This window comes from Mytilus californianus, unplaced genomic scaffold (genome assembly GCF_021869535.1).
Source record: "Mytilus californianus isolate M0D057914Y unplaced genomic scaffold, xbMytCali1.0.p SCAF_3, whole genome shotgun sequence".
Lineage (NCBI taxonomy): Eukaryota > Metazoa > Mollusca > Bivalvia > Mytilida > Mytilidae > Mytilus > Mytilus californianus.
In genome coordinates this window covers 49,734,227-49,753,418 of record NW_026262679.1, presented here as the reverse complement: position 1 = coordinate 49,753,418, position 19,192 = coordinate 49,734,227, and the positions used below count along the sequence as shown (strand labels likewise).

Sequence of the window (19,192 nt, the reverse complement as noted above, 5' to 3'; positions counted from 1 at the left end):
GCAGAAAATTTCATGCTTACTTCCTGTAGGACAACCAAAAGTATAAATTTCTAAGCTAGCTATAAAAAAGCTTCTGGGCACATTGTGAGTCCCAGCTGATATTTTTTATATCAGTGTGCAGAAAATATGATGATCTATAGTTTTTCATGTGGTGTTTTATTTTTCCTGGTTTAAGGTGGACCACTAGTTTAAATGTTAACAAAACACATATTTCCTTAAAACATGTATGCAGAATATTTGTTTTAACCTAAAAACTTCAAGTGTCCACTATTTTTTCTACATTCACATGAATTGGTAGCAATGAAAATAAATGAATCCAAAGTATATATTTATATATATCAGTACACATATTTTCTGCAAATATGATACCAAAGCACATTTTCAAAGATATACCCTTAAACTACATTTAAGATACAAATATATTTACAGGAGGTTACTCGATAAGCAAGAGAGGGTAGATGCAATAATTGCCTCCATTGAGCAGGCAGGAGGAGATGATGCACAGAAAGATGAAATAGAACAGACCATTACACCCACAGAGAGGGATCAGATAAACACAGTTAAAAGGACTGTTCAAATGTAGGCATATATTTTTACCTTATACAATGTATTTCAGTCTATATTATCAGACATTTAAAACTAGGAAAAAAGAAGCACATATATTTTTTTTTGTTTTCAAATCTATATTACATCTATGTGTAGATAGGTAGCCAAATCATTGAAGTATTCCAAATATCACTTTTTAGCTCACCATACTCATAGGAAGTATATGTAATATCACTTTTTAGCTCACCTTGATCATAGGAAGTATATGTTATATCACTTTTTAGCTCACCTGGCTCATTGATAATTTCTACAGGAAAAAAAAAATCAATAAATTGTATGATTGTTAGTACAAAGTGAGTTTCCTACTGTGTATATAAAAAATGATTCCTATGATAATGCAGTTCAATATTTTATTTATTTCAATATTTTATTTACATTTTACCTTATGCTTACAATTTATACACAATACAATTTAAAAATATACATTATTTTTCTATACATAAGCCAAGCTGTACAGATTTATGTGAGATGTTAACAACTAAAACAACATGTATTTACATTAAGAATAAAACTTCAATGATAAAAATATACAGCATAATTGTGATATTATTTACAATGATATTTGCAAGTAATGTCTGAAAAAAAAATTTATACATAGGGATCCAATACTTTTAACTGTCAAATATATATTAAATTAAACTCCATATTTTGATAGACCATAAAATTGAGAATGGAAATGGGGAATATGTCAAAGAGACAACAACCCGGCCAAAGAGCAGATAACAGCCGAAGGCCACTAATAGGTCTTCAACGCAGAGAGAAAATCCCGCATAATACTTAGATATTATTGATCAAAACATTTAGTCTTGTATTTTAAACATTACATAGAAATATGTCATGTTTGTGTTTATAATTTAAATTTAAAAAAACTCCATTCCCAGCTATATTGCATTCACCTTGTTTGTCCTTTTGCTCGTCAGTTTGTCAATTTATCGAGCAATATGAAATAGAACAGACAATAATAACCACCGAGATAGATAACAAACTAAGAAGGTTTGAGATAAAAGTGATGATTCAAGTATTAGCTGTCTTTTTTATTTAGATAAGTATTTTTAAAAACCATGTACATGTTTTCTTTTTTTTATTACAGGTTGGAAACCAGTGAGATTCAGATTGATGACACTATGTTTGTATTAGAAATGTACCTATTTTATGCAAATCAAGACAGACTATTAAAATGTACACATAAGAAAAAATAAATTTAGTATCTGATTTGTATTTGCTTTTAAAGAAAGAACACATGGCAACGAAGAAACATAATAAATTTTACCATAATTTTGAAAAACTGTTTAGGGATTTTCCATTAAAACATCTATAATATCAAAGGAAGGCACTTTGAAAATGGGGTAACAATTTATACAGGCAATTTTACAATTCTCCAAATAGTCTTTAACACCCACCCATAGTTGCGATTTTCAAGTTCCCATCATGAGATCCATGTTTAATTTTATGTAATAATTCTTACCATGGAAGAAAAAGAACAGGTCACAGAATTGAATTGAAATTAGCAATGATTTTTAGCTCTCATATCCTGAAGGCCATGTGAGCTTTAAAATGTCATCACTTTGCATCTGTGGTCCTTTCGTCTGTTGTGTGAAAACTTTTCTTTAAAAATCTTTTCCTCTGAAACTACTTCATGGATTGAAACATGGCTACAATTTCTAAAAATATTAAACCGGGGTCAAACTACAGTTTGGCTAATATCTCTAAAGCAATTAAAGAAAAACTGATAGGGTAAAAATGGTCAGCATAATAAGTCCTATCCTATTCAGAAAACTTTGGAAAAATCTGTCCACATGTTTTGGAGTTTATCGCCACTGAAATATTAATTTTTTAACCTTTTGGGGCATTTCCTTACCTTTGTTTCAAAAACTTTAGGAGCTAGGTTAAAAGTATAAATTGCATGAATTATAAATGCTCAGCATGACAAGATGAATCAACTTTATAAATTGAAAAAAAATTGTGTCAATCTGTTTTAAAGTTATTGTCCATGAAATGTTGATTTTTACTAGTTTTTTTTGCAATTTGGCTGTTATATAAACAACTATAGGCATTATGTTTACATGTAAATTACAAAAATTATCAGCAACTCGAAGAGTAACAATGAAACATGCATATGAAAGTCGTTATTAGAGCTGTTGATTGTTTTCACCAGGCGAGATATACAGGCACACATGTGTGCCTCTTTGTACCACGTGAAAATAAACAAAAAAGTTAAGAAGTCATTTCCCCAGAATCTTGCATTGGTCATTTATACAGAAATGCAGACTAAGCTATAATAAAGTTATCACAAAATGGGATGCTAATCTGTCAGCAGCTATGACAATATAAACTATCTGTATCAAGCTTTAAATATTAGAAGGAAAATTAGTTTGATAATCCATTTCTTGTATACACACTCTCTCATAATACAGATGCTGTATGGTCTTTTCCATTTGGCATGCCTGGCTCAGCTGTCTTTAACCTTATATTCATGATTTTTATGACTGCATAATAAAACTATATACTTGATTGTGTGATCCTGTTGGACAATCATGTTTATTATAATAGATTGTAAAAATAGTTATTGCAATCCAATTAGTTATAGAAACTGACTTCAATGGGGAATGATTTTATATTTTGTCTCCAGTTTCATATGTTGAGTTGTTGCAGGTAAGCAATTTTTACATTTGCCATGCAGCCACTTCCCGTTTGTTGATAGTTTTAAATTTGCACTCATTGTACAATGAAAATTTGTCATCAAAGTTTTCTTGGCTTTAATGAAAGGGAATGATCAGTTATGTTTCAGTATAATGCCTTGGTGAAGCCTCAGGGTTGACTGATGTATAGAAATGTGATCATCCATTGACAGCTGTTTGGCAGTAAAATCTATGTTAAAAGGGAACATCTGGTTGTGCAAGATGTATAAATACACAGACACATCCAGTCTGAAATTGGGACCTTTAATTGGATGTGTCATGTAGGGAAAGTGCTACCCTCTCTGCACATTTAAATATACTTGAACAACTCTTTAAGGTTGCATAGTGTGAGTCATTATTTCCGCCCTTATCAAACATTAATTTTTTATAGTACCAGTCAAGATTCCTACCTTTCATCTCGGTCTACCCACTTAGCAGAATCTGCATTAACTGTTAATTTGTTCTCATCCTGAATATACATGAAATATTTGCCAAAGTATCACTGGCATCTTTGCCTCCGCATGTGTTCCCAAACCTGTTTTCAGAAAAAATCTGCCATTTATTTTAGTGGACAGATGCATGTTTAATTTTATGCAGTTACTGTCTTTAGGTGAGGTTAATGTGTGGATTTATTGACTTGACTAAAGTCAATTACACCACATATTAACCGAAAAAAATGACAGTAATTGTTTTATTCCATATTTTGAGAGCGAAAAAATGTATTCAATGACAATTATTTCTGTATCAAAACGAATTGTATATCAAACATTTTACCATAGTTATACATGTAAAAGCATGTGACACTAAGCACTTTTCTTCGGGTGAATATATAGATATATATATAGATTCTACAACTGTCTCGAGTGTGATACGACATTTGTCCACTCGAGACAGTTAAAATTTTAATTTCAGACTCGCCGAGCGTTGTTTTATATATAGAAAGTCCCTGTCTTAGAGTGGGAAAATATCGTATTGAACGATATTTAGTGTTATAATCTGTTTCATGAACTCATGTATTCCGCTTTAAATTGATGTGATCACTACATCGTGTCTTATTACCTTTAATCAAAATTTTAGCCTGAAGTCTGTTGAACTGTCCAGTATTTTTAGTGTTATTCTTTTAATGTAATGTAAGGTAAGTTAACCATAGACAATTTTGCTTGTATGATGCAAACATTTTAGCTCAACTGGCCCAAAAGATCAAGTGAACTATTCTTGTCACTTGGCGTCCGCAGTCGTCGTTCGTCATTAGATAACTTTTACTGAAATCTTTTCTGAAACTACTAGGCCAATTTGAACCAAACTGCTATAGATGATATGGGCATAAATGTTCAGAATGTTTGTCATATGACATCTTACAGGAGGTTTTGCCCTTTAATGACAAATTTTACCAATGTTTGGAAAGATTGAAACTTGTTCCAATTCTTTCCTGAGGCACCGGCCTCCTAAACAGAAAGTAGCAAGAATATTATATAGTAAATCTATCCACACTGAAAAATAGTTCCCAATAATTCCCATGTCTGTGTACATATGAACTGTGAAAGTTTTAGGTAATATCTTTATAGCAGTTCATTCAAGTATGTATTTTTAAGTTTTGTCAATCTGCTGGCTAGTTTGGTCATTTTTAGTAGATAAGAGTACTGATACAATACCAGTTTAATTGACATCTGTCATTATCAACAAACAATCATGAAACAAGGTGGGTCCTTTATTGGAATGTTCAACCCTCCTATATGCCAATGATATTGATCAAATGACTTATTTACTTCATTCTTACATAATTCAGCAGATACATAGCTCAATACACAATTGTATGATGTTTGATTTATAGAAATGATATATTTAATTATTTACTTATATCTTTTGATCTACACTACATAAAATGATTGTTTAAATAAAATTATCATATATACAAGGATTAAAGTTTTGTAAGCCAGGTGCGTGTTTCGTCTACAGATGACTCATCAATGATGCTCGAATCAAAAAAGTTAAAAAGTCCAAATTAAGTACAAGTTGAAAATCATTGAGGACCCAAAATTCCGGAAAGTTTTGCCAAATAAAGCTAAGGTTATCTATTCCTGGGGTAGAAAATCCTTAGTATTTCGAAAAAATTAAAAGCATTATGTAAACAGTTAACTTATAATTATGGCCCATATACAGTAATTCATGTCAACACTGAAGTGCTGACTACTGGGCTGGTAAATTATGTCTGAAAGATTAAAAGTTGAGGATTATCAATATCTGTTTTTTTTCAAATAAAAATATCTGGTTTTTTTTTCAAATAAAAAGTCAATATGTTTAATCTGTATATATAAAGATATTCAAGTGGGGTATATAAATACCAGCTAAATCAGTCCAATAACCATCTATTATCAATCAATAATTTAAGTTACAATCATCAGTGAATGTTCTGAAGCAATATGTAAAATTTGGAAACTCTAAACTTGAGCAAACCAATCTTTTTGTGTGTTTTCTCTCCATCAAATATCTGTTATCAATATAAGATTTCATATTTGAATACAGAAAGCAGTGAATGTTTTGCAATGAAGAATGAATTAGTTTCTTAATTTCTTCATGACAAAGAAGTACATTTTCAATGGCTTTATCTGGAAAATATGAAATTACAATAAATTAAAAGTGCACTCCACCATCATTTGAAAATCATCTTTCCATCCAAATTGGATATTAATGACATATTAAGAGAATCTGCACCTAATACATGTTCTAAATTTGCAATGTTAAAAGAATATACCTCAAAAATGAAAAATTCTCCATCTTTTGGCAATAGAAAAAAAAACAACTTTATGCATACATGATGCAAGTTTCTGAAATGAAAATTCCTGTATACCTCCCTTCAACTGTACATCTTCAGTGGCATTTAATTGTTTGCAAAACCAACAAGCAACAACTACAGGTGAAAAAAAGGTATACCTATGTTTCAACTTACAAAATTCCCCAAAACAACCTTTTCATGTAAATTTTGGGAGACAAATTTCTTAGTTTCAAGTCAATCTATTGGTTCCCTGTACATGTCCTACAATGATAATTGATAAATTTTATTAGACAATCTTTATAATAATGGTACTTTCTGCTGTTTCTAAAGATGAAAACACAAAACATGCAACGGGTAACATTTTTATATTAACATATATATATATATATATATCATGTAATTTTAGTTCTCAGGAACTTTTATAATATACTATTTTGTTCCATGCGGAACAAATATACAGTCACAGGATGTAACCTTCTAACTTCACTAATGAGTGTGCCACAATGCATACATTTTCCTTTGAAAGTATTTCCATTTTGAAAATCATCTGGAACAGTAAAATGTTCCAGTACACTCTTGGAGTTCATTTTGACATCTGATAAAAAGTTTTCATTCACCATTCATATATAGTGAACAATTTTTGAAAGTTAGATTTTGTCATATGTATATTTCCTTCAGGAGTTACATGTACCCAGAGGTATATTTATCTCTCTATAATTGGCTTAACACCTGTTTAACATGCAAACATGACTGTTGTTAAAACAGTCATTATATAGTTTATAATAAAACAAATAGCCAGAGGTTATATTTATTGATTGACTATGTCCTTTAAAGATGATAATTTTAAATCAATGTGCAGCAATATCTATCTGAATATACATGTAGGTAACACGCTAATTAAGGTATAAGACAGTGACTTACTAACCCAAATTATGACATATTCTACAATCTTTATTTTTCTTCTTTTTTATTTTTTGTTCATTCAAAACAAAAACAAAAAGAAACTCCCGTGGTATTACAGAAAGTGTACTGTGTAGGCTAACTACATTATCTAAGGTCATGGCTTTTCGTCATTTTTTTGAGAAAACACAAGATTCAATCTTTCTGATCCCATACTTCAAATTTAATTGAGTTGTATTTGAAAAGTAATTGTCAATTACAGTAAATTTTGGCCATACAATTCATTACTTTCAATTACTTGTAATTGGAAAAATACACATTACATTCAATTACTTGAGAAATTGTAATTAATTATGGTCAATTACAATTACATATTTCGATTACCCCATGTCTGATATACATTTATAAAATTGCCATTTAAAGAATTTTCAAATGCAAATTAAGGTACAACTGCTACTGACATTTATCTCATTAAATATTCTCTGAAAAAATGCTTATCTTTTTAAAAAGGACTGCAATAAAAATGCAATTGTCTGCAATAGCACTATATCAAGGGATTTTTACACATCATATCTAAATATGGTTTAAAACTATTCAAACTACTCTTCCAATCTTCATCAGTGATTTCGATCATTTTGATTTTCCTTTTGCCTATTATTTTGAAAACTATAATAGAGAAAAACTTTAACAAGCCAAAATGACCAGCAAGACAAGATCTACAGATAAGTCATATGGCCATATTCGTTAGACGACTCCTTATTTGAGTTGTTGCCCTTTAATGGCGATTTTTCCATTTTTTTTTGCGTTTTTGTCTGTTATCTTGAACATAATAATAGAAAAATACACATAAGACACATTAAATAGCAAAAATGATCAGCAAGACAAGATCTACAAAGTTAGTGAGTATAAAGGCCAAAATCGTCAGTCAACTCTTTAATAGAGTTCTTGATCTTTCATTAAGATTTTTACCATTTTTTAAGATTTTGCCTAATATCTTGAAAAATATACAAGGTCTACAAATAAGTAAAATTTTGCTGAAATCGTTAGAAGACTCTCTATAGCAGTGATTGCTCTTAAATGTCGATCTGTTTTACCTTTTTTTTTGTGTTTTGGGCAAAAACTAAAGAAGATGGGGAGAAACTGTTAACCAAAAAAAAAAAAATATCAGCAATGCCAGATCAACAAAAAAGACATTTTTGTCTTGAACTCTATTCTAATAGAAAAGAAAGGATATGGGGTATCCATCCATGACACAAAATCAGTACATGCTCAACAAAAACACAAAAAAACAAAAGGGAGGGGGTTAAATATCAATGTTAACAACACGAAATATGTTCTATTTGAAAACTACTAAAACATTGTAACACCTGAGTACTTGTTTTTAAATTCATCTACCTTTGGGCCAGATTTTAAGACGCGTATCCAATTCCACTATCTTTTGAAAATTGTATTATTTTACTGGCAGTATTTCATTTTGTAAACAGAATCAAAACCCTCAAACCAAAATGAAAGATTAGCTTGTGTTCTGAATTTTGCGTCTGTCCTTTGTACGTTTTTCTTGACTTCATTTTCATGGTTCAGTGCCTGCGTAAAAAACTGCCTCTTATCACATGAGTTTATCACTTATTATGAAAGAGAGGTGGAAGTTACCAAAGGGATACGGACAATGCCATGGTAGAAATTAAATAACTATGCAGAAACAAACAACAGTCTACAAAACACAACAGAGAAAACTAAAACATGAGCAACAGGCACCACACCAAACATTGGGTGATTTCAGGTGCAATAGATGGGTAAACAGGTCCTGTTCCACATGTGGCACCCCCTTTGATGCTCATGTAAGTAAAAAATTCTGTGATAAGTTTCATTCGAGGAAAAGATGACCATGACCTCACTTCATAATCTGTGATGAACGTTAAGTTTTCATGGTCAAATCCAATTCTGAATTATTATACTTTAAGCAACGGTTATTTTGTCTATATAATGACTAAGATGTGCATGTAAATTTTGACAGAAATAATTTTTAATTTCAATTCTAACTATTAGTCCAATGTACATATCTATAATGATAATTGATAAACTTAATTAGGCAATATTCAATTTGGTAATATCTGCTGTTTCTTAACATATCATTATTTTTATAACATAACGTTTTTTATTAAGATATATATACATATATAAAATTGCTATTTAAATGAATTTTCAAATGCAATACTTCGGTTCTGACATGATTTATAACAAACCTTTCTAAATTTATCAGTTTATAAATTTTTAAATTATAAAGAAACTAAGGTGTCAACTCCCTCAGGCAAAATTGATCTTAGATGGATTTGGCTATTTTTTTAGGTTCTTTTTGGTAATATAGCTCCAACTGTTTTGGTTCTTATACATCATTGGCTTTCAAATATTCGGCTTTGAGCGTAGATAGATAGATACTTTTATTCGCAAAAATGATCAGCAAGACACGATTTTCAAAATAATTGAGTATAATGGCCAAAATCGCCAGTCACTCCATGATGGATTTCTTGCTCTTTATTGACAATTTTTACCATTTTTTTAGGTTTTGTCTTTTATCTTGAAAACTATAAAAGAAAGACAAAAAATATCAGCAAGACAAGGTCTACAAATAAGTCAAATTTTGCTGAAATTGTCCTAAAAGGAGTAATTACACTCGAATGTCGATTTGTCTTACCTTTTTTTTTGTGTTTTTGGCAAAAACTAAAGAAGAAAGAGAAAGACTGTAAACATGGTAAACAGAAAAAAATTGATCAGTAATGACCAGATAAAAAAAAGAGATTTTTGTCTTGAATTCTATTCAAATAGAAAAGAAAGGATATAACCCAAACAGAAAAATAAATGAACAAATTGCATTCAAATCGTATTCAAATCTCTTTCAAATCGTAATTCTGCAATTTGTTAGTACCATTTGCTTGCGATTCTTTAAATAAATCATAAACAAATCAGAATTCGCCAAATTCCCAAAACTGATTTCTTTGTGATTTCTTTCAAATGTATGATTTGTTAGCAATTTGTTTCTGTTTTTGTGTGATTTCTTTATGATTTGTTTACTTAGAATATCGTATGAAATGATTTCAAAAAGATTTGTTAACTTTATTCGCTAAAATTGTGTGATTTCGTTATGATTTGTTTACTTGGAATATCATAGGAAATGATATGAAAATGATTTGTTAACTTTATTAGCTATCATGGTGTGATTCATTGATGATTTGCTACAATGAAAACAATGTTATTGCATTCAAATTTTCTGGGTTTGTCTTTATCTCTGACTTCCGGTTGAGGTCAAATTCAAATTTCAAATACTGTTCTACATTAACTGAACAAAGAAGGTTGCAAGATGAAGAGTAAGATATACTATCAATGATGACAGTGGTAAGTATATTAGTCATTAACTTATTGTTTCGGGAATTCAATTGTAAGTCAACTATTCAAACATGTCAAAGGTGTTAAACTTTTATATTCGGAAACTGTGCATTTCAATATCTCGTTATGTGTACTGTCTGGATAAATTTTCAAAAAAAAAATGTGTAAAAGACATGTAAACAGAACGAGACGAGCAATTAAAGAGTAGCTTCCCGAGTCAGCAGACAATATGCACTTGCAAGTTTTATGTTTAAATTTTTCATGATGTTGACTGGTCAGGTATAGAGCTGTAGCAGATTTGGACCCAGACTAAGACCCATCGCCTACTAGTATTCGACATCCTTCTAGTAAACGTGGTTGCCCATGTTGTCAAATCTCGATAGATTAAAATTCTGGAGAAGTGAGAGAAACTTTTCACAGAGGGAACAATTTCTCCCTCATGACAACCCGAAATAATAATCCCTTAACAATCAGAGGAGTAGCTAAGGTAAAATAAAGACAAGTGCACTTCAAAGTTTGGGGGTCTCAGGGGCAGAACAGATTTTTGATCCAGATGTAAATGATTTAATCTGTGAATCGATGATGATGTCAATTAATTGACGATTTGCTTGTGATTTGCTTAATGTAGGAATATGATTTACTTCTGATTTGTTAAAGATTTGATAACGATTTGTTTATAATTTCTTCATAATTTGAAAACAATTTGTTTGCGATTTGCTTGAGGTAGGAATATGATTTACCTCTGATTTGTTAAAGATTTGTTAACAATTTCTTTATAATTTCTTTACAATTTGAAACAAATTTGTTTGTGATTTGCTTAAAGTAGGAAAGCAATATCCTCTGATTTGTTAATGATTTCAATACAATTTCTTGACAATTTGTTTATGATTTGCTTATGAATTGGAAGCAATTTGTTTGTGATTTGTTGTTGTGATTTGTTAGCTCATTTGCATGTGAAATTTTATCACTTTCAAATCATAAAGAAATCATATGATTTGGTTATCATTTGTTACCATGATTTGTTCCTCACTTTTTTGTTTGTTTGGGAAGGTATCCATCCATAACACAAAATTAGTACATGCACACAAAAAACACAAAAAGCAAACGGACCAGAATTTTGTCTAAAACATGTTTTCTGTTACTTGATTTTATTTTATGTAATCTCGAATAATTGATGATTTTATTGTCATGTCAAATGTCAAATGTATGTAAAATTTGTAAACCATATAAAATGTATGAGGTGGATGCGTTATAAAAGGGCTGATTATCAAAATTGGAAAAAGGAACGGAGGCCAGTTTACCACTGGGGACTTAAACTTTAGGCATGAATGTCACGGTTTAATCTAGGACTAATATTAGTATAATAGCCCAAGGTTTAAATTGTATGTGCAGAGACATACAAAACATGTCTATATATCTCTGCTTTGTGCTAGTTCATATCATAGGCGGCCCTAGTGGCATATAAGCCTCCATTTAAATAGATGGCTTCGCATGAAAGATTTAAATACCTGACGGAAATTCAAACTATCCTCCTTTCACTTTCAGATATTTAAATATTGAAACAATATGCCTGGTAATAAATGAAAATATTTAATTAGACTAACAAAATAATAAGATAAATAAGACAAAGAGGTGTCGTTTAAAGCAATAGCTGATTGATCTTTAACGTTTTGACAAAATGAATATAAAAACAAAACCAGTATCATATTATTTATATAATTCTTTACATCAACGGGAAGTAACCATAGCTCTTATTTTAAATACCTCTTATTTTTGAATACCGTCATGACAATATATGTAACACACTATGTAAACGGTGTCTATGATTTTCGGTGAAGTGTTACTTCCATTATGCAACACCAAATGAAAACAGTACATTCAGTTTGGTATGTTTTTGGTTTTTTTTATATATAGATTCTTCACTTTTTAATAACATGATAAATTACAGAATGAATTTTGCATACATCAATTGCATATTTACAAAAAATAAAAATACAATTTAAAAGAATTTGAGTTTATTGTCTGAACATTCGGTGGCGTTCCCAGATTTTTGAAAATTTAGTTAGGAATATTGTTACAATTGACACAGTTTGGATCAAAACCCTCTTCAAACTCACACACATTTGATAGAAAACAAGCACGATCCTTGATATTGTTGTAATGATAATATATAGCCAGTTTAGATTGCAAGTGTAGCTGTGACGTCGTGTTGCAGTTGCATATTACAACATCAACTATCAGTTTCCATATCCTAGGGTGATCATATTGGTCTTATATTTCAACTTTACCATATCCTCACCCGCAAACTTTGTTTGAAACTATTAGTCGATGTATACATTTTGTCTGTCCTTTGACGAAAAACAGTAGATAATTCTTGTAAATTGTCATTCTCAGACAAAATATCCTCAATTCTGGATAAGCACACATGGTTGTATTGTGTTTGCATGAGAAAAATATTTCCTCTTGCAAACAACTTAGCGGAATTGTGTACCAGACTGCAGGTAAATCCAATGTCATCAATAGCTTTCATACAGGCATCCAAAGTCTCATCCATTTGATGCAAACTATTATGGACAACACTTATCGCTAAGGTTGAAATCGCTTATCTTATGCCTTACATTATCTGAACTTTGTAGTCTTACTACATCTAAAAACAGAAGATACAAATATTGGTTTGGGGGATAAATTTTGTCTTGGATAATTTTGAAAAAAAACTTTTATAGTTTCAAGCTGCTCGTTTTCCTTCAATAAATTATGACCTCTTGTAAGAGTTCGATAATAATTTGCAAATCATCATCAAAAGTCATATCATCCTCGTTATCAACATCTTCATTATTAGATGTATAGACATCAAGCTTATCAATATATTTTAGATTATTGTCAGAATCTGGAAAACTTTTAAAGAGTTTCTGTTTAGATAGTGGTGATGATATGTTATTTTGTTAAATTTGTTTTATGAGCTTGACTATCTGTTGACTGATGCATTTGTAATTACTTTTCCATTGATATCAATGAATATCTGTTTCCCATATATTTCAACTTCACATTATTTCAAGTTCGATTGCCATAATGACCGGTGGTTGGCGATAATTCAACTTTTTTGCATATCAACTCTTTATTTCCATGATGGGCTATGGTATACCCCCAGCATGTCTAAACGTGTCAATGACCACTCATCGCAGCAATAGCAACTGATCAGAATAGGTTCATCGCACAGCGGATGACAACACATACATTTGAAAAGCATGAAGAAAATAAAAAGGTACAATGAATGCCAACAGTCACAAAAATGAGATTCTTCGTAAAACTAATAAAGGTCAAATCAGACCATCCTCATATACTGTCTCAATTTAAAGGCCTAAAATAACATTGCATTTTTTTAGCATGAAGTCACAGCTTAATCGCTTTGTACAAGAAGTCACAGTACACTGGACTGAAATGAACGCGATAAAACAGCACATTTGCAGACTTACCAGACTATGTACATTGTATATTCATTACATGTAAACGTCAGTGGCGTAGCTGCAGCGTGGCATTGTTAGCAAGAGCTAACAAATAATTTTAGCAATTTTGTTTTTTATTCAATAAGAATTTTACAATAATCGTTGAGACCTCAAGCTTAAATGTGGCAAAATGGAAGTCACAGTACACCGAGAACGCGAAGGCACATTTCATAGAGGACACTGTTTGCATAGTGTGCTTAACCTGTCAATATTGTCCCTATGTAGAACAACTAAAGTTCTGTACGCAGGGAAAGAGGGATTACAGAAATACTGTGACACTGTTTACTCGCGTAGTAGCATTAACCATATGTGGATTCTTAAGAACTCAAAAGGACTTTTGGAACATTAAGAATCTATGTCATTTTCTGAAATAATTCTATCAAAACCTCCGATTTTTTTCACCATTTAAACCTGCATACCACATGAAAAATTAAAAAAACTCGTCCAAAAGAAATAATCCACTATGATTTCTTCTATGAAAATGGTACCATACGCTACCAATGTATTGTTTTGGAATATAGTTCTATATATTTTGTTAAAATTGAGCCAGAAAATAAAACATGCTACACCGAAGAACAAGTGATTAGTATGCCTGAGTTTCTCATTGACAACATAACTGTTGAATTTAGAGGTAGAATTATCCAGCAGATGTCAGCATTCCTATGGGAATCAACTGTTCACCTCTCCTGACCGACCTTTTCTTATTTTGATATTAGTCGGAGTTCCTTCAGACACTTTTCAAAACAAGAAGAACAAAGAAGCTTTATTATTTAATTTCACATGTAAGTATAATGATGATGTTCTTTCCATTAACAATCCAAACTTTTCTGATTGGGTCCCTTTATAATATATCCTCCAGGACTAGAGATTAAAGAAACCACAGGTACAGCTTCCTCCCGCGGCATCATTTCTAGGCATTTATCTCGAATTTGGCAACAGCGGTCATCTCAGTCCCTGAAATCTATGAAAAACGAGACGATTTCAATTTTGAAATTATAAATTTTCCTAACCTTAGCAGCAATATACCAACTTCACCCGCGTATTGAGTATCCATTTCTCAACTCATACGATATTCATGAGCTTGCAGCTTCTCAGACTTTGTAAAACGTCATCGGAGTCTGAATGAAAAAAATAATGACCCAGGGTTGTGTCAAACAATGTCGTCCTTTTTCTCAAAAAGTTAATCGGAAAGTACCAAGACCTTTAGATAAATATTCAGTGTCTTCTATAAAAATAATACAAGATGGACTTGAGTTATAGATTCTAGGTGCTGAAGTTGCGTATCTTCGTGCTGTTATGTTTCTCTTGGTCGTATTATTTTTGACGTGACTCAGTATTTATACATTCCGCCATTGGATTTTAGACTCATTCCTGGTGCAGGTGGGTCCTGGGTGCGATTCGGACACAAAGGGTTTTTACAGTGTTTTTTCTATTTTGTTTACCCTTGTATTTATATTTACTTGATTTTCACTTCATCGAGAAAGTGTATATACTATATACAATATGTACTGTAAACGACAAAAACTTTTTTGTTGACGTCATTGTCAAATTTAAAATTTACCATCTACCACACCTTTTTTGTAGGCGGCTTTGTTAGATTAATTTGTATGGTTGTTTGAATTTTTTTGTCAGTTGTGTCGTATGCCTGTGATGTATGTTTACACAGTTTAGGCTGCTGGATCCCAATTATTGTCACATTAACCTAGTTTTATGTCTGTTTAAGTTGATCACCCAATTTTGTCAATAAACAACGGTCATACAAGTGGGAGGTTTATTTAGCTATAAACTCAGCTTTAACCTGGGACATAATATATTGACATAATAGTTTAACCAACCATTTTCTTCGGGAAATGTATGTACCAAATCAGGAATATGGCAGTTGTTTTTGTCTTGTTCCGTTGATTGATAGCGTTTGATTTTGTAAGTTTTTATGGGTTTCCTTTTTTTAATTTGTCTTGGAGTTCGGTATTTTGTTCTACTTTTTTTTGCTTCCCTTTGTACATTAACCGATTTTAGATTGAAAATAAATGTCATGTTTGCCTTATTCATTAAATTAAGATAAATAAAGCTAGAAACTACAAGATTGATTATTCAAGATCACAGGAAGTTGAAAGTATAATTTAAATGCTTGATAAAATTTTGCATACACTGTTTAAAGTTTTGTCTTTTATTGTAGTTCGCAATAAGAATACTTAAATTAATTGGGAAAACAATGATGGATCATGCAAAGTAAAATGGAATAATTTGAACTTAGAGCAAGAAGTTTGCTTATATTTCGTTTTAAAATTAAGACTGTAAGATTTGTTGTTGAATTCAAATATTATTGTTTGATAACCACCATGCATCTAATATAACTTACACAATTATTTTATGATCGATGTAAAACGATAGATTTCAGTAATTTACGAAAGGCATATACAGAATGTGGCGGGGTTAAACATTGTAGCCATACAATTCTTGAGGGGGTGTTCATTAAATTTTTCATTACTCGTATTAAAGTTTATATTAGAATACCACCTTACATTTTACCTGACACACAATTTACGAGCCAAATATCTTGTAAACTATCTAATCTAAGACACAAACTCGTCAGAGTTTGTTTGTTTTGTTATTTTAGGCAAGGACATATTTGACTTATAATCCTTGGTTTAGGTTAATGTCAATAAAACCACTCCAAATTTGTCTTAAGAAGAGGAATGTGACGTATGCCTTCGTTGGGTTTACTATATATGAGTGGGAAAATATTACGTCAGAAGAAATTGCTCAACTAGAAGAGAACAGTTAAATCCAATATATTTATAAAGGCTGTGAAAAACTCAGAAATAATCATAAAAATCTAAGTCAGAAATCTTATACTCAGGCAAACTCCGAAACAGCGGTGACGTTGCTTCGCTAATTATTTCCTATCGATAAAGTCAACGTAGCGTAGCAAAGAGAACGTTACCACAGTTTCGGAGTTTGATAATCAGGAACTAGCTACTAGTTTAAACTCTGAAATCAATGATGGTGCAAGTTGTTGTTAGAAGAATACAAACCCGACATAATGGTATCATTACTACTGGTGGTAATTCACTACTGGTATTACAGACAAGATTGATAATTGTATGCTATCTCCAACTGCATAAGTAACAAAAAGTATCCCTCTGCCTGTGGATATATATCATTCTCAGTCAAAGATAGAAGTCATGTGAGGGTGCAGCCACAAAATCAGACAAGATCGTTTCTGATTAATATACTGAAATTGCCTAATTTTAAGCTTTATTTTGACCATGATAAATGGCTATATATATAAATGGCACTCCATAAGGAGATACCATTATTTTTTGGTCAATATTTTTCACAGAGAGTAGTTGTTATGAAGGTAGCATGTATGCAAAATTTCAGGTCAATATCACTGCATTGCAATTGGCGCATATTGCATGGTTTTCTGGCAGATTGGCTCTTAATAATATTAAAGCTCAAGCTTAAAAACTGTAACAAACAATAAACTGTTAATAATATTAAAGCTCAAGCTTAAAAACTGTTACAAACAATAAATTCTGCAAGAATAATTCCAGCGTAAAAATCTTAAGTACAACATCCTGTCATTTGTCCAGATAATCAACAAATGTAGCTTTTGAACCAGTTCATAAATACAGCTTTGTTAAATTCAATGCCATATTTCGAAAATTTGCATTGAAAAAAGACCATTGATGTCCCATCCAAACAATAAAATTACATATTTGTATAATAATTCTGAGCATTCAAAAATTATTTCATCAAAGTGGCAGAGAAGAAGGTTTTAATGATCTTTTGTCTTATTTCTATCTTTACAAATGGCGACCATCTTGGATCTCCAATCGGCACCAAAATTATGAAGGAACATTTCTTCAAAGTAGAAGTTCATTTGGTAAAGCTATTCCAACAAAAAGTGTTGTGCGAGTGTAGATTATCCTTTGCCATTTGTTCAAAATGTAAGATTGCACTAGTTGATTACATTGCTATTATTGTCTAATATTTTCTTTCCTACAGTGTATGATTAAAGTTTAGTATATTGTACCAAGGATGTTGACACAGTAAAACATCTCCCATCTTTGCAGATATGATCCTTATGACTTCAGAATTGCCGATTAATTGATTGTTGGTGTTTAACACCACTTTAAACTCTCTAGGCTATACAATGGCGGCAAGTTTTATTGGTGAAGGAAGCTGAGTACCATGAGATAACAGTGTTGACAGACTTGTTAGTGATCACTGTAAATGAACTGCTCAGACCACTCAGCCCCTAGGGTTGTGGGTTTGCTGTGAAAAATATCTCCTCTTGCAAACAATTTATCGGAATTGTGTACCAAGCTTGCAGGCTTATCCAATGTAATAAATAGATTCCATACAGTCATCCAAAATCTCATTGATACAATTTGGTATTGACAACACTTATCGCTGAGGCATATAAAGAATATCTCCTGTTGAAATCGCTTATCTCTTTTAGCTCCCTTAAAGCTAAGGATGTTTTTACTTTTATTTGTCGTGAATACAAATTCACTTGTCTTCAAAACCAAAGAGATCTACACCGTCACAAATTGATGTAGAGGATATGTTCAGTTTTTGTCGTCTACACAAATCTTGTAACTTTTCAGCCTATCATTCATAGAAAATATTTCAAGCAGATGTAAATATACTGCTCAGACCACTCAGTCCCTAGAGTTACCGACATTCATGGATACTAGTAAACGACTTTCATTTTTTTTTAACGTTCATACTAAAAACCACACAATAAAAAATGATTTCATGAACAAATGACCAAATGAAGGATTTTTCTTATAAAATCCTTGGCCCAATTGAAATCTCAGACAGACTGCTATTCACAGATCACTGTAGTCTATCTCAGAGCACAGAACCCCCACGAGTGACGGGAGAAAACAAAATATGGTCACTTGGTCGTCTTCTGACCGTCAGTAAAGCTCTTACCTAAAATGGGTCGTCCGTTTGGCTGTACGGGATGTACAAGTACACAGCCAGAATGGGGACGTTAAATCTGCTGTCTCGTGTTAATAGAGTACCACTCTCCCTGCATGTTAAGAACCCTTGCAGCAACTCTTTGAGGGGTCCGTAGGTGGCTTGTTTCAAATTTCTCTCCCTATCCAATATATCTTCTATTTACAGTGGCAGTCCTAATTTCCCCGACCTTTATAGCGGATGGCCTCTATAACAGGATCTACCTATTGTATTTATTGTTAATTTGTTCTAGTCCTGAACATACATGAAATATATCAATCAGACCACAGAACACCCTTAAACAAAACAGGTTGTCTGTTACGTCTACCCTACCTTCAAAATACATAACTTAACCCCAGTGACAAACTATAGTGGAG

The 19,192-nt window shown here is 31.7% G+C and overlaps 1 protein-coding gene across 1 annotated transcript in view; it reads left to right on the top strand.

The window, feature by feature from the left end:
- LOC127734787 (DNA-directed RNA polymerase III subunit RPC3-like) overlaps positions 1-1,818 on the top strand; it is a 28,718-nt gene extending 26,900 nt beyond the window's left edge. The window contains exons 14-15 of the mRNA XM_052244796.1: positions 430-579; positions 1,697-1,818. Of these exons, the coding sequence (XP_052100756.1) occupies positions 430-579; positions 1,697-1,805 (259 nt within the window). The 3' untranslated portion in view covers positions 1,806-1,818. The remainder of the gene's footprint in view (positions 1-429; positions 580-1,696) is intronic.
- Positions 1,819-19,192: the final 17,374 nt, after the last annotated feature.